Raw genomic sequence first — 20117 nt, forward strand, 5'->3', positions numbered from 1 at the left:
AGCTGGGAAAAGAGAGAGAAACCGAGGAAAGCGAACCGAACCGAGCCGTGCCGAGCCGTGCCAGCATGGCCCAGCCGCGCTGCCGCTCCGTCCTCATCACCGGTTGCAGCCGGGGGATCGGACTGGGGCTGGTGCGGGGGCTCGTAGCGGCCAACCCTGCCCCGGATTTGGTCTTTGCTACCTGCCGGTATCCCGAGAAAGCCCAGGTAACCCGGGATCGGGGTCGGGGTTGGGAGTGGAATTCCCCGGGTGGGGATGCCGCCAGCCTGCCGGAGCATCGTGTCTCCGGGAACCGGGGGTCCCCTCCTTGGTTTCTCGGTGTTTTGGGCTGGCGGGGGTCTCGCTAGCCCTCCCGAGAAGAGCCTGGCAGGAGCTGCGGAGAGAAGCACACGTCTTGGTGGCTGGAAGGCAGTGGGAGTCCGGGGGGGGGGGGGGGGGGGTGGTGGGTGGACGAGAAGGTATTTGTGGAAGCGTAGAACAGGTCAAGCATCTCCGCGACCGAGCGCTTGGGGTCCCAGTAGCCGGAGTGGGATGGGAACTGGGGGCTGAGCTGCCACCCCGGGGTAGGTGGCCGGATGGGGTAGAGTCGGGGCCGTGAAAGTCTGCGAGGCCGGAGGTGAAATGGGCAAGGGATACTGGGTTTGGGGTACTTGGGTGCGTTCCCGAGAGGAGGAGAGGCGAGCTGGAAACACCGCAGCCCTGGCCCCAGCTGGGCAGGCAGGCTGGACAGCTGCAGCATCTCAAGCGCTCCTGCCAGCCGCTTGCTCTAGTCCCCGAGTTTCTCGCTATATTTGCAGCTGGAGAGAAGTATGTCCTGTCCTTCTCCAGTTTTGCACGGACCCGGAGCCCTGCAGGGGTAGTCCAGCCCCCAAAAGCTCTCCCAGTGAAACCTGTTACAGCTTTCCTCGCCCATTCTACGTGGCGTGTCTATGTCCCCAAAAGGAGCTGTGCCCCGTCTGTCTCTTCCCTTTCTCCGCTGGACTTGCAACAAGCGAGAAGGCCCAAATGAATGACGAATTCAACACTCCTCTTAGTGCCCTTCTTGGCTGGGGAGGGACCAGAGCCTCTGCTGAAACCACAGTAGCTTTTGAATCCGTAGTAGCTTTTGTTACGTGTTGCTGGTGAATTCACTTGCAGCCCTTTCCCCTTTCAGCCAGTATTCCTACTGCTGCAGCACAGCAGTAAAGGATTTGGACTTCTTCCCCATCCCTACATGATATAAATGACTGTCAGACAAATTAAAGGCTGCGCCCAAACCTTTGGGAGGCCAATCGATAACGAGGGTTATCAGTCTGCTCACTTTGGGGCTGCTAGCATCCTCTGTTGCATCCCAAGTCTGATCTTGACTCTCCTTAGTAAGGTTTCTCCCTGTACTGCTAGGGCAGCACAGCAATACACGCAGGTATCACCCTCCTCCTTTCCTAGGAACGCTCTAGTGCTCCAGAACTGCAAGAATCCGAGCTCTCAACTCTGTGACTTTTCAAATCCCTGCGTATTGCCGCGGGCATTCGGTAGGAGAATTGATACCAAAAGCCCTACTTCTGCATCTCCCCTATTTCAAGCGTGGCACGAGGCTGCCTTAGCGAAAGGCAAATTCCCTGGCGCGTGCAGGGGTAAACTTATACGTCTGTTCCCTTAAGGCTGATTGTATTCTTTTCAGCGCAAACCGTGATCGCACCATGCTAGCAATAAACAAAAATGTAGCAGCTTTGTTTACTGCTTAGCTATACAAAAACTTTAAAAGACAGTGCCGAGGCTCCCGCTTCAGGGGTGGTAGTACAGGGTTGGTCGGATAACACCTGCAGTCTGACCGCTCGGTTCTCTGCTAGTACTGTGCTGCCCTACGGGAACTTGTGAAACCGAAGTCAAAAAGGTCTTAATCTTGTTACTTGTCAAAAAACAAAAAACAAACAAAAAAAATCTCTCCAGCACAAAGACACATTTAGGATATTTCTGAATTGAATTGCTGAGAACCAGCCCAGCGAGACTGAAACCTGGTGCACAGACTGCCTTTCAGAGCCACCGGTTCCTGCAGCTTCCCCCCCTCAGCCCCCCCTTCGGCACTACATGAGCTCCTGAACAGGTATTCACTACCATTCTGTTCGCTTTTAACTCCTGTTACAAGATCTGGCATTTATCCCAGACGTATTTCCTATTGGTGATTGCACAACAGCGTGGTACAGTAGTGGTACAGGAAACCAGCAGAGACATATGACCTGCTGTTAGATAGAAATCTCCCTGCTTAGTTGTTTGTTCTAAAGCCGCCTTAGCTGGTGCTGAGAGAGGTTCTGTTTTTTCACCAATTGGCCCTTGTGTTCAGAAGTGATTTCTCGTTATAATGGTCTTGGATCAATTACATGGAGAGGCAAAGTGATTCCTTCTATAAGAAGAGCTTCCTAGGAAACATTACATGGACGTATCTTAACGCAACTTGGGAGGTTTTTTTGCATTGCCAGTACTTAAAAATCTGCAGCAAAAAGGCTGGTAAACCTGCACAAGAGGATGAAATAGCCTTCAAATAGTGTGCCTGGGAAGAGTCTGGGTTGCTTCTTGCTTGCAGTGGTAGAAACCTGGAAAGCCTGCTGGCAGTCATGTCTCATGTAGGCAGGAAGCTGGCCAAGAGCCACATTCCAGTAACCCCGAGCGGTGACTCTGCAGGCCACATGGGGTGCATCCTAAACTGCCTTTTTTTTTTTTTTTTTTTTTTTTTGGTTCGGGGGGGGGGGGGCAAGGTTTGTCTTTGGTGGATCAGGGTGGGTTTTTGTTCTTTGTAAGGACCTCTAGGCCATGTGCTGTGCTTTGGCAGTACATCAATAGAAACCTCTGCAGCCAGCTGAAAGCGTATTTCTAACAGATGGGTTTGGAAACTCCACAAGGATGGGAAATCTTTACTAAAGGTATTGTAGCAGTCTCACTAGTATTATCTGTCCCATCTGCAGCGCATGAAGTTGGCACAAAACTTTCTGACCTTCTGAGGTGTGTTTCCACCATGCTGCTAGTCCTTCTTAGCTGGCAGAGGGCAAGCACAGACGTGCTCGAGCCTTTAGCAATGGGAGGCTTAGCACCGTATACAACTGCCTATCTCAAAGCTTGGATCCCATTTAGCAGTGTTGCTCAAATGTGGTATGGTAAGGGAAGGCAAAGGTTCAGTGATTTTCCTTGTCTTTTTATTTTTTATTTTTTTTTTCTTTCCTTCCCAGAGAGAAAGCTTTGCCTTCACTGACTTTCCAGTCAAATCCTGAAAACGCAGAGTTCAGGTTCCTGCACCCCAGAGGCTGGCACTGCAGATTTGTCTTAGTGCACATGAAATGGGTTTTGCCCATCTAAGACCTGTTTGTTGACCACGTGACTGGGCTGTAAATTTGAGTTACTTGTTCTTTCTCTGCACACCTGAGCTGTCAGTGGTTGTTTTTTCTCTCGACAGTGATTTAAGCAGTCTACTTTTGTTTCCTCCCACTTTGCTTCGTGGTAAGGGACCATATGAAAAATCCTCCTTAATACGAATACACTGCCCCCCACTTCCTCTCCTGGATTAGAGGATGAACTCGGAGAACAGCAACTTTGGACAGTTCTCTTAAATTCTGCTCTCACCTGGTTTGGTTAGAGTAGCATTGTCCTGTTGTAGAACGCAGGGAGGGGAGAAAGGATGGGAAGAGCTTAAATGAAAAGCCTTTTAAAAATCACCTTCCATTTTTTTAGAGGAAAAGTGATTAAATATGCTTAGCTACTGGCAAATCCAGCGCTCATCTTGGGGGAAATAGCCAGCAGCAATTCCTGGGTAGCCGAGAGTTATCCAGAGAATCTCTCAAGAGTTATCCGGAGAATCTCTGGGCAGAGCACATGCTGTTACAGATGCAGATGACTGCATAGTTTGGAGTCCTCCAAAGTGGACAGATAAGAGCCCCAAAGGTCCCGACTTTAGAAAGAGATGCTGGAGAAGGGTCCGACTTTGCTTTCCTCCGCTTACTCCAGAAAGCAGCGTGTCTCCTGTAACTTGCTAACCCTGGGATAATGCTGAACAGCTGCAAGCTTTTGCATGTGAGTCTGTGCTGGCAGAAGTTGTAATAACTTGAGTTTTTGTGCCGAATAGCTCCTAGGTGGCCTCCACAGAACATTTGCCTAACAAATGGACTTTAGATCACAGGATAACATGCAGCAGGCCTGCAGGCGCATCTAGATAACCGCTGCCCCTCCTTGAAAAGTACCATACTAGACTCCTTCAGCCACACTTTGTCTCTCATCTGCCTTTACTTGGGCTGCTCCGGCACTGAGAGTGGAAGCAGCTACAAATCTCTTGCAAAATAATCCTGACGTCCCGTCTTTGCACTCCAGATGGACAAAACCACAGTACGGTTATTACTAGGCAGCCTGTATGGGCTCACGGATCCATCTGTAATTCTCCCCTACCCTCCTGCATTTCTTTCTTGCCCGCTCTTCCCCCATCCTGCTTCCTCATAAAAGGGAAAAAACTCTGACCTACAGTCTAAGACGACACCTAATGATGCTGTAGCCCCTGTAGTCCCCCCTCTGACTTGTTCTCTTGTTCCTCCCGCTCTCCCCAAAAGCTCAAGTGTGTTCCCAGGTGAACAAGAAAGCGTTCAGTTCCTTGCTGCTCCGGAGTCTTCTACCGGGCTCTGGAAAGCTTCCAGGGCTTAATGTGCTGTTTCCCTTCCTCTGAAGTAGGAGATAGTGTTACTAACAGTGCTGTGTCTGTTCCCTTGTCAGACACAGAGCTCTCACTGAAGTGCTTCTGCACACTGTCTCTGTCAGGTTTTGTTTTTGTTTTTTTTTTCTTTGCTACATATTTTAGCCATGTGGTCTGCTATCGGGGAGAGCAGCTGAGCAATCTCTGGAGCCGCGCTCTAGCAAGATAGATGCGTTATATCAGGAGGCAAAGGAGGCATTCCTGAAGCCTTTCTAATTTGGGGTTATTGCAGTGTTGGGGTTTTTTTTTCTGGAAGTGTTTCGCGCTTCCTACAGCATTAAGGTCTGGCTCCTCTTGAGTCAGAGAGGCCACAGATTTGGGGCAGTCTGCAGCAGCTTGGTGTCAGCTATTCCCCAATCAAACAGTCAGTTGGCTGTAGACCGGGATACTGAAGAGCCTGTCTCGGAGAGACGCGGGCGAATACGATCCATCTTTGACTTCGTCCGGAGTGTAAGCAGGATGATGTGAAAGGATACCCATGTATCCTTTGCCTGACAAAGCTGCCTACAGGCTGCATTAGTTTGGCTTGATTGCTTCCAACTGGCCAGGTCCTTTCCAAGAGCTGTAACTGAAGTGAATAATGCTTTCATAAAGAAGGCAAAGTAAATCTTTCTAAATGACACAGACAACATAACATTCCTGGTTGAAATCTAGCAATAAATATCCTGTGTACGGACGAACCTGTATCTGGAGCCTTGAGTGCCAGAGGATCTTGTTTAAATTGGAGTAGGCTGACTTTTTGTTAATCGTAATTAAAATCAGCAAGCAGGAAACAACGGATGCTAATCAGAGTTTAAATTTTTCTTGGAATCTCTAAGAGTTGATTCTCAGGGGTAAACAGTTATTCAGGTACAAAGTACTTCTAGAGCCGACTATGCTAAACACAGTATTAGGGAGTTGTGTTGTGGGTTTTTGTTGGTTTTGTTTGTTTTTAAATTGGCTATCACAGTACACTAACTAAAAATGACTTAGCCTGGGATATGTTGGCTGTACTTACTGTCTTTAAATGAAACTGCATAAACTGACATTAAAATACAAGCTGCATTTCAAACATCAGTACCGGCGAGCTCACTTATTCTTATGTATGCATTGCCGTTATGATCTGCACTGGCTCTGGGAGGCTGCTCCGAGATCTCGTCTTCCCAGGGATTTAACCTATTTGTCCCGGGTGCAGTGCCTCGGCACTAGCATGTTGGCATAGAAAAGCGAGCGCAAGCCTGCTGCTGCAAAAAACTTGCTGGCAACTTTTGGTGGGTGTAGGTTTCGTTTTTGTTGATTTGGTTTTTATTTGTTTTGGTGGGGTTTTGTTTTGTTTTGTTTTGTTTTGAATGGGAGGAGAACAAGGCATTTGACAGATGACCACACTGAGTTTAAGGAAAGCTTATCCCTTCAGTGGGGAGTCAATAACTAGTATATGCATGCATTGCAGTAATATTTTCGGAGTTCTCTGGACACAGGAGGCTTTTGATCTCTTTGATCAAAACTACCTGGGGTGGGGGAAGAGGATAAGCAGCATACGTGGCTGGTGGCTTGAAATAGCTGTATCTGATCGTGCTGCCGTGAAGCTGTCTCCGTCCTCCTCTCTGCATGTTCCTTCTAGTCACCGCAGGAAAAAGAATAGGCTTTTCTGCAATTCTTCGGTTTCCTAACTGGATTTTTCAGCTTACATTTATATCAGGTGGAGTAACATTCTTGAAGACCAAAGCTGTCTAAGTTAGCTTTATGCCTGGAAGCTGCTTCTGAGAAACCACTGAAGTGGGAGTCACTTGTTAACTAAGTAGTTAACTAAATGCAAAAAACCATTGAATTTTAAACCTAGTTTGCATGCAGCAATTGTAATTTTATGCTGTTTATGTTCTGGAGAATGCTTAACGCTACAGTGTTTGCAGTTCTTAATTGAACATATTGCTTACTCACTTCAGAAGCCTCTCAGCTGCTGTCACTACACAAAACATCTCCGGCCTTTTAGCAAAAGTTAGTAGCTTGTTTCTGTCGGAGAGTGAAGCCATCTGACTATAAATAAATGTACAAACCTTGAGAAGCCAGAGCACTTCTGGAGTTTATTATCAAGTGAGTGATACTGTCAAAGTCCAGCGGACAGTCCAAAGCCACATAATTATTGCAGGCCTTGACATGGCAGAACTATTTCATGCCTGACTATCAATAAACAAGATAGTGTGTCCTGGGCCTTTAATCCGTTGAAAACTTTCCCATTAAGCCTATCCAAGGGATGGAATGTCTTCTGGTTTTGTGCTTCTGACTCTCCCACCTTCCTTCCCCCTCCCCTTAATAGCCTTAACTGCAGTTGTAGATTGTCCTCAGTGGGAGAACAAATTTTCTAAACAAGCCTGGAGAGAATCCTGCAGAGGATGAACTGAGATAAAAGATGTAATGCATTACAGCTTGACAGAGGACATGGAGTCCCTACGTGTCTCCAAGTGGCAAAGAAGTACTCTTTCAAAATCAGCCTTCCTGACCCCTATTCCCAAAGGGCTCCTAAAGAAATGGATTTGCTTGAGCTGGAATGTTTGGCCAGGGTTGCTCGGGCTCCTAAACGTGGCTGGGAGTATGTAATCCATCTGTTACATTTGGCCACACTTCCCGCTTGGCTACATGGCACAGAAACCTAAGTATTCCAGCTGGGCCTATAAATCCAATTTGGACACACTTTGTCCAGCAGCAACACCAGTAGAGTACTAATGTTCTCCAAGACCACTAGTCATGCCTCTACTGAGAGGTAGTAGGCAGATGACTGAATTATAGCTATCTAGCAGAGAGAGAATTGTTCTCGTGGACAGTTGCTGTGCATGTAACCGATTTCACGCGTGCTTTACCTTCGGTTACAAGAATTGAAGCTAATGAGAGTGCTGGGAAACAGAATTTCCATAGGAAAATGGCTAGGAAACTTTTCCTGCAAGTGGTAATTCCAAATGGCTTTTCTTAAGCATTCCTGTTGCCCTGAGCTGATGTCTAGCACTAGCGGAGCTTCAGGAGGATTGCGGCGCTTTTCTTACAGAAGTAGGGAATCACTGGCTTGGAATACAGGCTGAGCACCGGGTCTGCTGCGGAACTGGCAGCAGTGGCCACCTGATCGAAGACCTTTGGTTACGCTAGAAACACATGCCCGAGTTGTACACACTGGGAACTAACTCTGTAATCTAGAGTGCTGGTGTCTTGCCTAAGCAGGTAAAGAGTCCAGTTTCTTGGAGCAGTTGATACCGCTCTCAGGAAAGCTGCTCAGCAGGTTGGAAAACAAAGTAGTATCACTGCCTTCGGTCCAATTATGAAAATAAACGGCAGTTACAATTCCGGAGGTGTAGATCTCAAACTGTTTTATGTAATAGCCATGGATATCTATATATATATAAAAAATATATGTAAAAGATAATCCAAATAATTTCTTCTTCCTAGGAACTCCAGCAGCTTAGCAAGCAATACAGCAATATCAAGCTCCTCCAACTGGGTGAGTAAAGGGCTTATACAGAAGTATGTTCAACTAAGTCAGCTGAGCGCATCTTAAGAAACTGGTCTCCTGGGTGATCAGTAGCTGTACCTGACCTCCAGCAGCTGAAAGCAATCACCCTCACCTCGAAATAGCACTGGGGAAACATAATTTACGTAAAGTCTTCTGTGTACTGTCATCTCTGTGTGCTGCCTAAACGTCCCCATTGAGACTAATGCCTTAGCTTTGATTTAGCACAGTGTTGTGTCGTGACAGACGGCATTTGAACCACTCGGTTCACTGTTCACTGTGGCTATTCTTGGCTCCTCTGTGCAGATGTGGTCTGTGAAAACAGCATCAAGAAAGTAGTCAAGGAAGTGGAAGAAATTGTGGGCGACAAAGGTCTGAACTGCCTCATTAACAATGCTGGCATCAATGTGCTTGCTTCCTTGGAAGAAGTCACAGCAGAGACAATGCTCACCATTTATGAAACCAATACTGTTGCCCAGCTGATGGTCACCAAGGTAAGAATTGGGAGGAATGTACTTAATCTTTGGTACTGTAAGATGCTTTTCCACCAGTGAGCTCGACACATAACCCAAGCATTTGTCACCTTGGAACGGCACAGATACTGGTCTGATATCAAACTGCATGCCTAGAGAGCAGCAAGCGATCCATTTTATCAAGGATCTTTCTCTTTATTTAAATCCATCTGGTATGAGGTCACTTCAGTAGACAGGTTGGGCTAGGAGGTGGGCAGAAGAGACTGAAGGTCCTTGCTACTTACAGCTGGCTGTTAGAGAAAGGTTTCCTATGGTCAGCTCGTCTGGGGAGCCATCACCATTCTGTGCTGGTGGCATAGAGTTGTACTGCAATTCTTCATAGAGCAGAACCCGAGAGTCCGGCTTGCCTTGAATGGGCCAAGAGCAAGCCGACCAAATTAAAACAAGCTCTTGTTTTCACAGGCATTTCTACCCCTTCTGAGGAAGGCAGCCCAGCTGAGCACAGGAATGGGCTGCCATAGAGCTGCTATTATCAATATGTCCTCTCTTGCTGCCTCCATGCAACTCGTCCAGGCAAATGAGATGTTCCTCAAGGTCTACCCCTACAGGATAGCAAAGGTTTGTAGGCTTCCCTGGGCTGTGCTCACCGGGTGAGGGCAGATCTGTGAGTCAAAGACCCCTCTGAGCTAGAGACGTTGACGTGAGGTGCTCAGCACCTCCTTGGACAGGCTGACACAGGAACTGTTCTTGTTCTTCATGTGGGTGGAAATGGGATCTGTGAAAACTATACATCTGGAGCAAGCATGCCAACTTCTTAAGAACAGGCTTACAAACGCTCCATCACTACTCTCATATAGATCCATTACAGAGGGACTTGGCATTCAGGGAGGAACTGATGCCATCAAGTGTGTGTCCTATTAGCTGTGTTCCTCTCCAGTCCAAGCAAGATAGCAGACATGAAACTCAACAAAAGGTGTGCTGACCTGTACATGGTAACGCCACTCAGTGAGAGGTGGAGTTTTTAGTTTTGTCACATCCAGAGACTGAGTTTGTACGAACAGTCAAGATTAAACATACAGTTTCTCCTACACCACCTACTCATAAGCTGTTAAAATGCTTGTTTTCCCTGTTCAGAAGTGAAAAACTGAATGTTTGTGTAGTGATTATTGCAGAAAAACAGAGTCCTTATGTCAATATTATTTTCCCCACAGCTCCTTAGGAGTTTCAAATGCTACTTTTTCTTCCATGATAACTTAGTTTCATCTTTGGGCAGTAAGCTTATGGCAATAGAGCTTTCACAATGCTTCTCTTAACAGGTATCTCTGAGAACAAAGCCTCCACTAAATCTGGATAAGTTACTGTGATACTGTTACTGCCCCTTCTTTCGTCAAGAGACAGCATGGTGGAAGGGAGGTGCCAGTTAGCTTGGCTTAAGGTCTTGCTCAAGGTTTGTAAAACTAGCATGCTAATAGATGGTTTCCACTCTTGTAGACTGCGCTGAACATGATCACCAGGTGTCTTGCTGCAGACTTGAAATCAGACGGAATTCTCTGTATTTCTTTGCATCCAGGCTGGCTTCAGACAGACATGGGCGGAAACATGGTAGGTGACATCTCTCTGAAAATGTCTAAGTACGACTCCCTTCTTGTCCCAACCCTTGAGCAAGAACCCACTGTACAGGATACACTTCCATGTGCTGCAGAAGCACACTACGAAACATGAAAATATGTCCCACTTGATCCTAGTAACTCCTTAAATGCATTTGGTTCTCTTCTGTAGGGTATTTCCAGTAATAATCTAAGCTTGATTTGCTCTAGGCTCCCATGCAGGTGCAAGAGGCTATCCCAGGTATTCTCTCTGTTCTGGACCGTCTTGGTGAAAAAGAAAACGGTTCCTTCCTGGACTGGCAAGGGGAAACTCTACCGTGGTAGAAGCGCACGGCATACTACAGGAACAACGTGTCAGTCACTATTTAAATTGTGCCACTAACGTCTGTGTCTCTAGGGTTTTCTTATATGCTAGTTGAAATAGCCAGTCTGATATCCAGCCTCTCTCTAGGTGTATTTGGAAAGTGAGGTGGCTGACTCTTTTACTTGGTATTGCTACTGCTCTGTTCTAATGCTTCCTGCAAATACTACTGTGCTCTTAGTGATGGGTATCTCCTGGAACCATCTAAAATAGATAAAAACCGCAAGTTAAATCCAGGGGCTGGTTCCTCTTCACTTCCAAAACGAAAGCGGGCCTCTCGCTCTCTGCAGAAGTAAATGACCTGACCTCAGTGTAAGGCCAGTGTAGGCTGTCAGATTCCAGTATGTCCAGTCTGCTGGAGACATCGCTCTGGAAAAGGTCCTTCGGTTTCTTTCAGTCCTAACTGAGCCATGGCTAAAATTGCCCAGCTCTAAAGTATATGAATTTGGTACTTCTGTAAATTCCTCAGCAATCTCTGAGTGACCCCAGGCTGACAGCACACACCAGGCCATTGCTTGGCTCCCAGTGGGTGACTAACACCCTGACATGGGGGTGGGAATGTTGTTTTGTACATAAACTTCTAAAGTGTCTTCAATAAAGTCTTGTTTAAACAAACAGTCTGTTTACTGAACTACTTCCGTTAATTTCTCTGTATGTAGGTTTCTCTTTGTAGGTTTCTCTTCCCTGACCAGAGAAAGGTACTTCTACCTCGCAGGAAGAAACTCCTAACAATTGCTGTCTCCTTCAGGCTAGATGGGCTTAACACGGTTGGGCTGTACCTGAAACTGAGGCAGACCCTTGTTCTGGTCTGAAATACTAAAAGCAGCTGGTGAAAAGATCTCTGTGTTCAGGCTGAGGTAGGGATAAAAGCAAAAAGTTCTTTGAAGTCTGGGATTGGCTTCAACATTGCTCCTTCATGCCAGCTAATTAGGCACTTTCATGCTGTGCCAACATGGTGGGTTCCCGTACCAAGTCAGAAAAGACAAACAACAGCCAGGTAAGTGGGAGAGACAGGTGTGGCTGTTCCTGGACAGCAGCCACTGTGAGACCTGCCCTCAGATGCAGCTGAGGGTGTGTAAGGGAGAGGTGTCTAGCTGCCTTCCGTGCTCCCCACATTGACAGGGATATAAAGTCTCACTATAACAGCTGCCTGTTACGCCACGCTTCTGTGCTCAGACCTATTTTTAGTGATGTGCCACTGTCGCTGAGCGGGTGAATGAAATGCAGTGCTTTCCTCTCAGCTGAAAGGATGAGAGGAAATGGCCTCAGGTTGCACCAGGGGAGGTTTAGATTGGATATTAGGAAGAATTTCTTTACTGAAAGGGTTGTCAGGTATTGGAACAGGCTGCCCAGGGAAGCGGTGGTGTCACCATCCCTGGAGGTGTTCAAAAAATGTGTAGGTGTGGCACTTCAGGACATGGTTTAGTTTAGTTTAGTGGGCACGGTGGCGTTGGGTTGACTTTTTGATCTTAAAGGTCTTTTCCAACCTAAACGATTCTATGATTCTAAAGCCACTGACTTTCCATCTCAAAGCCTGACTGTAGTATGAGTGCAAACCTGATACGGGTAAGGGGCAAGCTCAGTTAGTTGAACTAGTTTGAATCGAACGCTGGCTAGGGAAAAGGAGCCGATGTGCCTTCTTCAGCCTGCTGCGAGCAGCGCCAATGGAAAGGGTCCCCGCTCCACGGTTTGGATGGGTGGGAGCAGGAAAGAAGCAATGGCTGCGGGAAAGGAGAGGAGACAACCCATTTGCAAAAGCCTCGCAAGCGCTTCCTTCGCCTGCATTCTCCAACGCAACGCAGCGGTCGCAACCCGCGGCCCCGCTGCCGCCCGACCCCTCTTGTTGTGAGGGGACTCAGCCCACCCAGGGCCGGCTGGCCGGCCCTCCGCCGCTTTCCCCCGTCTCCCTCTGGCCCAGGCTGCCAGCTCCGACCCGTCCCCTCGGAGAACGAGCCGAGCCGTTTCCTACCACCTCACCCCACCAAATGGCAGCCCGTGGAGAAAAAACCCTCCTCATCCTCCACCCCCCCGCGGGAAGGCCCCGGGCGGGCCGAGCACCTTCTCCCCGACCTCCCTCCCCCTGGAACAGAGGCCGAAGGTGCGTGTGTGTGTGGAAAACCCGGGATCTTGCCGAAAAGGGACAAGGAACCGGGATCGGGGTGCCCGGACCGGGCGAACGGCGGGCGATCGCCGACCAGGCCCGGCCTCGCTTCACTGGCGGAAGTGCCTCGGCGGAAGCCGGAAGTTCCGGGTTTAGAGGCGGAAGGGGATGGTGAGTGATGGCGGGCGGCAGGTTGAGGGCGTAGGGTCCGGGTGGGATGGCTGGTGGTTCCCTGGCTTGGGTCGTGCCTGGGGGAGCGGGGCAGCGGTGGGGTTTGGTGGGAGGGTAGGCTGGGAGCAGGGTTGCGGTCCGGTCCGCCTCGGTAACGGCCCTTTGTTAGGCCGAGGGGGTGTTCCTCACGGCCTGAGGGCAGCGGGCGGCTTTTTTGGGGCTCCGGTTTTTGGTGTGAAAGTCACGGCTTCGGATTGAGCTGGGGAGGAGTGTGCCAGGGGGACTGGGGCTGAAGTTACCTTGCTTTTAAACCTGGAACAGCCGAAGATTTGTTAATCACCTCTGGAACTCGGTTACACCGGTGCTTGTGGGCCAGGCCCCTATAGCGAAATCCCACAGCGTGTTGGTAAAACGAGGAGGGTGCTTGGAGTGTCTCAGCCCATCTTTTAGGGGTTTGGGGTTGAACTCTGAAGGTTTTCTTTAAAAGTGTAAAAACCATCTGTTTGCCTCATTGAATAAATGTTCTTACTTTAACAGTCATTCCTGGCTCTGACAGTGAACAAAGTGAAGCAATATGTTAATATCACGGCTGACTTCCCCGTTATTGAAGGCTTCACGAATTACAGGTAAATATGTTGTGTGACCCATTTTCTGTTGCTTTGTTTGTTTGTTTTTTGCGGGGGGGGGGGGGGGGGGTTACTGGGCTCCCAAAAATTTCTTTTCCAGCAAGCAGTGTGAGAGTGGTGAGGCTGTTGTTGATTCAGTGGTTGTTGAATGTTATTATGTCTTTGGTCTGTTCTATCAGTATCGTGCAGCTCTGATTTGACCTCTTTTAAGCTTAGGAGGAGATGCTTTCGCACCAGAAAGGCTTAATACAGCCAACAGTTCCTAGCCATTCCAAATTGCACTTACACAGTTTACACAGTAAAATATTGTACAATGTAGTTTTCACAGATGGCATTACAGCAATGTAATTAAATTAACAAAGACTTTGTTGCTTTTGTGATGGGAATATAATATTTGTAAGCAGCTTCCTTTATTAGATTATCCTGGCCACGGTTGTCTAATGGTTTGAGAGCTGGGCAGAGGGTTTTTTTTAAGATACTGTTTGAAAATTCTGCCTCTTAAGTGAAATTGTTTTTTTTCTCAAAGGCCACCTTTTGTCAAGGTCAGTGTCTTCCTTTCTTTGCTATCCGTCTACATCTGTGCACTATAGCACGCAGCCGTCTAACAAGAGTGGAGCCCAACCTCAGCGGTGGTATGCTCTGGACCCTGAACTGGAAGAGATGCTGATCCCCAGAAAACTTTCCATCAGCCCCTTAGAAAGCTGGCTGACAGTTAGATACTCCCTTCCTAACGCAGAAGTCCTTAATGCTCAGGAAGAAGTGGGCTATGAACCTCTCCAGCGATATGACTGTCCCCCATCTGATGAGGGAGCTGATGTGGAGGAAGGAGAAGGGACGCTTAACAACAAGCTTCAGTGTAAGAATGTTTTGAAGATTCGCAGAAGGAAAATGAATCGGCACAAGTTCAAAAAGCTGCTAAAGCGAAGAAAGTTTGTACGGAGGAGGATAAAGGAAGGTCGCAAGAAGAAACGTCAGGTAAGCTCAGGGTAGAGAGAACTTCTTGACATAAATCTGCCCACTTCTCAAACTGGCTTCTGTTCAGGTATCGGATTATGTTTTTAGGTGGAATTGATGTGGGGAAAAATGGCAGCATCTGAGAAAGCCTTAATGAATTCAGTATTTACTGGTACCGTAGCTTTTTCTGTTGCGTATTTGACCTGTACATCTTCGGAAGTTGTAGTTTAGAATATTTCTGTGGTTGTAAACATGTATGTGTGGTAGTTACTAGGCGTAATTTTTCTTGCGTGACAGTAAGTTATAAATATATGGCTAATGGAGAAGAACTGTAGCATTTGTGTGAAAGATTAATTCATGTGTCTGCGTTACATCAGGGAGAATGGTTTCATTTATTTCCTGTCTTGCCAACATCCTCAAGTGCTTCCTATTGTCTTTTTCTGAACAGAAGCCTTATAGTTCCCTTAGTAGAAGGGGTGAGGGGAGACATGGGCCTTCATTCAAACTGTAGATGTTCTCATTCAACACTGCCTTTCAGTAGTCTGTTATGTTTGCTATCATATAGTTTAGTTCATTTGCTGCTAATTTTCACCTTGCCTAGGTGCAAATTGGGGTTAATTGTAATTCCATTTCTTCAGATTTGTAGGAAGCAGCGTTGAATACTTTGAGGAGGAAATCCTCTTAATTTTCTTCAAAGTTTTGTTTTCCATCTTCTCAGTTTTCCTCTCACAGGACTTTTAAAATAATGCTACCAAATCCTTGTGCATTTCAGTGTATTTTCTGCATTAGGACTAACTATTTTGACACTTATAACAAGCTGCCTACTTAAAACATTTGTTGCCTTTGTGTGTGTTATACCTAGATTCTCCTTGGGACACATGGGCAGTGGCTGAATACTTGAGTGTTGCTTCTGAGCTGTGTTACTATTTTTTCTTTCTTTTTTTTCCTGTTTTAGGTAAAATTCGAGAAAGATTTGGAGCGCATCTGGAAAAGAGCTGGTTTGAAAAATCCTCCTGCGGGATGGCAAACACCCAAGATATTTCTGAAAAGTTCAAAGCGATAAAAACACTTGTAATGAGTCTTAACCTGTAACTGTAATTAAAAAATATTTAAGTACTCAGATTACTTTTAACCTTTTTCTGAGCGTGATGAAACTAGTAGGAGGAAACTTTCAATCTTGGTGAGCAGTTTTCCAAGGGCAAACATGACAACAATATGCATTTCCTCCTCAAAAGAATGGTGTGAGCCCCTTGTACATAGTGACTTGTGTACAGTCCTGCGCTGCTGCCCCCAACTGTATGTCTGAGCAAAGGCGTCTTAGACCTCAGCTGAATTTCTGAAGTTCCTATTTAAGGTTAGACTGAACAATGTACTATAATCAGTTGTGGGAGATGGGCTAACTGAAAGAATTCTTCTGATTGCAAGTATACCTACAGAAGACACAAGCATTTTGAAAAGTTCTTTTGTAGCCTTACTATAGAAGGGCTGGTGGTTACTAAGAGTTGTGGTGAAATAGGAATTGGATCAGAATTCCATAGAATACCTCTGCAAAAGCTTTTAATTTTCACTTACCTGAAGCCATGGTGTGCGTGTGCCTTAGGCATTGCATAAGCATTCTTAAAAGGTGTGTTTATTTTTTCTGTTCTGTTTTGTGCTAATAAAAAAAATTGTTATTTTTTTTCTACGATTGACCACTGTCATACAGAACATCCAGATACTGGTATCAGTAAAAGTTCAGAGCTAATTATTAATTAACTACAAAAACCGTTTTGTGCCAGAGACAACTTTGTTGTAATCGGCTGGTTTTACGTGATTGAAGAGAGTCATGAAAGCTGTGAAAAATAGAGATGTTTATTTTAAACCCTGACAGAGGACTTCTGTTTTGGGTTCTACTTTTGATTTTTTCTGTTTGAGGCAGTTAACTTTTGTTCTGTGTGATATAGTTCTTCCCTGTCTGTATTCCCACAGATAGATGGGATGGACTGAGGTCTGAGAGAAAGGAGGGAAAAAGAAAGAGTCTCCTTCAGGCTTGTCATTCTGCAGCATACAGGGAAGCTACGCTGAAAATGCATTCCCTTTTATCTGCTAGGAGCAGGACACTTGACTAAACTGAAAGGGAAGAAAAAAAGTAATCTGTGCAACTTGTTGCTGCAAGGTAGAGTTTAATCTCGCTGCAGGAAGGACAGGTGACTCCCAGCATACAGTGGACGACAGGTTCTGTGTGTGGCTCTCTGCTCTTCTTGTCGATAGATGGCAGCGAATTCAAAGCCTCTGAAACTCCTTAGCCATTAATGTAGAAGCTAGCTGGATCTTTATGCCGGTATCCTAAGGAAAGGGTACACCCACATTTAAGGATTGGTTAATCTTGCTGGAGAACTGGTGGCATCCTGAGAACTGTATTGAAGTCTTGTAGAAACATGTGGTTAGCACATTTTTATAGTTCTTTTTTTCCAAACCATATGTTAACAGCAGGCAACTTTGATCCAAAAAATTAAAAATATGTTCTGTCCTTTTCATGCTTTAAATAGGCAGCAGTTGCTTTTAACCAAGACCAGTGGGACTCTTTCATTCAAGCAATGGTCAGGATTTCAATGAAGAGGAGGATGTCTAGCCATGAGCCTTAGAAACTTGCCAAGCAAGAGAAGGTTAAGTGTTGATTCTGGTTTACAGGTTTGTTAAATATACAGAGTGTATCTAGGCGTTTCTAAAATACCAATACGCATTTCCTGCACAAAGATGCATAGATGAAAGGCTGGGGCCTGAGAGGATTAGCACCTTTGAAGTCAGGTCCGTGTCTCTTTTCCCCAGTCACATTTGTTTTAAGGCCCTTTATGCCAGCATTGTTGTTCTCTGTGAGTCCTACAGCTTGTCTTACTGACTCTTAGTCCAAGCTTGCTGTTTTTCTGTTGGGGAAAAATGGTAGTCAGTTTGCACATCTCCAGGAGATTGCTGGCTGCTGAAGAGTTGGAATGCCTTTGGAATTAAACGGAGCAAAAGGCTTTATAAAAGACAGCAGTAGTGTGCCCTGCTCATTTATCGGTGCTGTACCTCCGATTTCAGTTTTGAGGTTTATTATTCCGTGATTTTCTTTTTGTCTGTCTTAATCCTATAACTTGCATCTTTGCGCTCTGTTGTAGTCTCTAAATATACAAACTGCGCAAGGGTATGTTATCCATTTTTATCCACTAAGGCTTAGGTTGCTCTTGCCTCTCTCTAGTTTGGTATAAAATCTCTCTTACTCTTGGGGAGCATCACGATGGGGCTGTAGATCACAGGCTTGTCCATTGTACTCTGCTGGGATCATGCAGACAGAGAACTTTGTATGCCACTTTCCTGGATCAGCACCACCACCTTGCTCTCCAATTTGTTTTTACATCAGAATAGTAACTAGAAAAGAGAATTATTGAAATAGTGGGAATTGCAAAGCGTAATCATTCAGTACCTTGTGATGTTCCAGTGCAAGTGAACTCTTGTCCTATGGCAATGATTGTGTTACATTCAGGTATTTGTGTGGTGAATTGTAAGTCTCCATGAAGTAAGGTAGTTTATTAAATGGTATGCTCTCTAAGTAGTAGTCCAAATTGTAGTCTGCCAAGAGTAGTCATTACTTTTACATCTATTAGACATAATTACACAACCGTGTATAAAAGTCTGGAACGACTATGTAATTTACAAAAGTGTGTGTAAACCATCCATGGCAGTTACTGCCAGTCTTAGTCATATAAATGCTATTTTCCTTTTTGCTGAAGGACCTCAAAGCATGTCTCAGGGTTTGTATTTTCTTTGTGGCAGATATTGCAAAGACTCTGTCTTACATGGCACTAACCAGGTAATGCATACCAGGGTTGTATCAGCTTGCTTTAACTCTCTTGACCACAGGATGCAATTTTAAACTCTCTTTGCTAAACAGAATCAGATAGATGAAGGCTGCACTTATTTTTCTGTAGGGGGAGCACGAGTACATAATATACTATTTACAAAGCTTTATTACAAGTTGCTGTTCCTCTCCAAAATACGTGCAAACCAATGTACCTGCACACTTAGTAAATGTGTATGTGTGTATGCATATGTAGCTGTGGTAGCAAAAAAAAAAAAAAAAAAAAAAGGCTGCAAACAGGAAAGGTTTGACTTGTAATTCTCAAAATATTTAAGACTTAAGATTTCTCCTTCATCTCCTTATTATTCTGCTGTTCTGAGAGGAAGTGGTTGAAAGTCAGTAGAAGGTTGCTAGACAAATTCATGCTCTATTACAGAGGCTGGACATATTCAGTGGGATTGTGATTTTATGTTTGAAACTGCCTGACAGTCACTGGTCTGGAAAGGCCCCTCAAAATTGGAATATAAAACCAATTACACTCAGGCTTACATCCTTAGTTCTTGGATTGCATGCACTTAAATATAGACAGCAAGCTCAGTTAGCTGAACAGAACATCAAGTTTTGGTAGTTTTGTCACAGCAATCACGTTTGTGCTGAAATGACTTGGCTCTAAAAGAGGAAGTCAGCTGACTCAGAAGGGATGAAAGTTCTGAATTTTGTTTCTCTTAGCCAAAGTGTCACATTGCAAACTCAGAGGGTGTTCTCTCTTTCAGAAAAGTCAAAAGTCAGCAACATGTTGGTAGTGGGCTTCTAACACAGATGTGGCAGGAATGCTATTTCTTTCTAATTCCAGCAAGTAATGGTTGCTGGCAAACTTGAGATTTTAGTTGTCTCCTTGACGTGGATAGCAGTGTTTCTTACTAGGGTAGGAATTAAATGCATTTTTATGAGTTTTCTCTGGCAAATATATTGTTCAATTGCATCAGTATGGATTCTTGAAGTTTTTTAGAGTCTTCTGGGCATAAAATAACAGTTCTTTCATCCACACAAATGAATCCAGTAGAACTTACAAAATAACTTGCAGCTGAGAATCAGGCCTAATTGTATATAGGAAAGGGAGCAACGCAAAAGAACTGCTTGCTGCAGCTTTTCTTCAATGATTGTGTTTTCTTAACACAATCCAAGATAGGTTTGCTTGGCACAGGCGGTGGAAAAGCCTGGATCAACTGCCAGTACTTTGCATTGCGAGACGATTGCTTAGTAGTCCGCAGCGGTAGAGATGAGGTGCTAGCAATGACAAGAGATTTTTAGAAATAATGCTGAAGTGGGAGATCTGTGATACTGATGGGGAGTAGAAAATTTATTTCAGTTACCTTTTTATAAAGATGGCAACCATACTGTTTCAGTGCAAATGAGAAAGCCAAGAAGGTTGGTCCCTTTGGTAGCCAGGATTGAACCCCAAATGGGTGGAAAGTAGAAACATTTAAAGTGTGTGTAAATTGCAGCAGCATAGCAGTTTGGGTTAACCTCTTCAGGCACAAACAGCAGTTAACCATAGCACCTCTGATAGTCTGGAGTCTACGGAAGAGATTTTAGGTCTGTATGGCAGCCATTTGCCCCAGTTGTCCGCAGGAACAGGCTTCTTGGTAATTGTCTGCTGTAGTTTTGGCTCACTTCAAATTAATTCTATTCAAGTTTGTCATAGGAAAAGGGAAAGTCCAGCAGTCAATACAAGATGTTCCTTTCCTCTGGAAATCTTGCGCTTACCCTACAAAGCACGTTGGATAGTCTGCTAGCTGTTAAAGCAGCCCTGAGGTCATGCAGACAGTG

The 20117-nt window shown here is 45.6% G+C and overlaps 3 protein-coding genes across 5 annotated transcripts in view; all 3 read left to right on the forward strand.

Moving 5' to 3' along the window:
* LOC126037552 (C-factor-like) lies at positions 1-11235 on the forward strand. The gene is made up of 6 exons (XM_049797917.1): positions 1-206; positions 8117-8168; positions 8484-8671; positions 9113-9268; positions 10142-10252; positions 10468-11235. Exons 1-6 carry the CDS (start codon positions 66-68, stop codon positions 10579-10581), a joined length of 762 nt encoding a protein of 253 aa, XP_049653874.1. The 5' UTR covers positions 1-65; the 3' UTR covers positions 10582-11235.
* A 1641-nt stretch (positions 11236-12876) lies between these two features.
* MXRA8 (matrix remodeling associated 8) overlaps positions 12877-20117 on the forward strand; it is a 46147-nt gene continuing 38906 nt past the window's right edge. The window contains exons 1-2 of one of the 3 annotated variants that reach the window (XM_049803514.1): positions 12877-12890; positions 13428-13516. The gene's annotated coding sequence lies outside the window, so the exon portion shown is untranslated. Of the gene's footprint in view, positions 12891-13427; positions 13517-15711; positions 15825-16237; positions 17141-20117 lie in introns of those variants that run through there. The other 2 variants (XM_049803525.1, XM_049803505.1) reach the window with 2 other exon arrangements.
* AURKAIP1 (aurora kinase A interacting protein 1) lies at positions 13428-15592 on the forward strand. Its single transcript, XM_049803547.1, has 3 exons — positions 13428-13516; positions 14043-14491; positions 15426-15592. Exons 1-3 carry the CDS (start codon positions 13465-13467, stop codon positions 15531-15533), a joined length of 609 nt encoding a protein of 202 aa, XP_049659504.1. The 5' UTR covers positions 13428-13464; the 3' UTR covers positions 15534-15592.

Source organism: Accipiter gentilis, chromosome 1 (assembly GCF_929443795.1).
Source record: "Accipiter gentilis chromosome 1, bAccGen1.1, whole genome shotgun sequence".
NCBI lineage: Eukaryota > Metazoa > Chordata > Aves > Accipitriformes > Accipitridae > Astur > Astur gentilis.

What these genes read in the sequence shown, in the direction of transcription:
- LOC126037552 (XM_049797917.1), top strand. Translation starts at nt 66, where the DNA reads ATGGCCCAGCCGCGCTGCCGCTCCGTCCTCATCACCGGTTGCAGCCGG. An exon ending in TATCAAGCTCCTCCAACTGG is followed by an intron (nt 8,169 to 8,483) that starts GTGAGTAAAGGG and finishes TCCTCTGTGCAG; the next exon opens with ATGTGGTCTGTGAAAACAGC. An exon ending in CCCAGCTGATGGTCACCAAG is followed by an intron (nt 8,672 to 9,112) that starts GTAAGAATTGGG and finishes TTGTTTTCACAG; the next exon opens with GCATTTCTACCCCTTCTGAG.
- AURKAIP1 (XM_049803547.1), top strand. Translation starts at nt 13,465, where the DNA reads ATGTTAATATCACGGCTGACTTCCCCGTTATTGAAGGCTTCACGAATT. An exon ending in GAAGGCTTCACGAATTACAG is followed by an intron (nt 13,517 to 14,042) that starts GTAAATATGTTG and finishes TTTTTCTCAAAG; the next exon opens with GCCACCTTTTGTCAAGGTCA. An exon ending in GTCGCAAGAAGAAACGTCAG is followed by an intron (nt 14,492 to 15,425) that starts GTAAGCTCAGGG and finishes TTCCTGTTTTAG; the next exon opens with GTAAAATTCGAGAAAGATTT.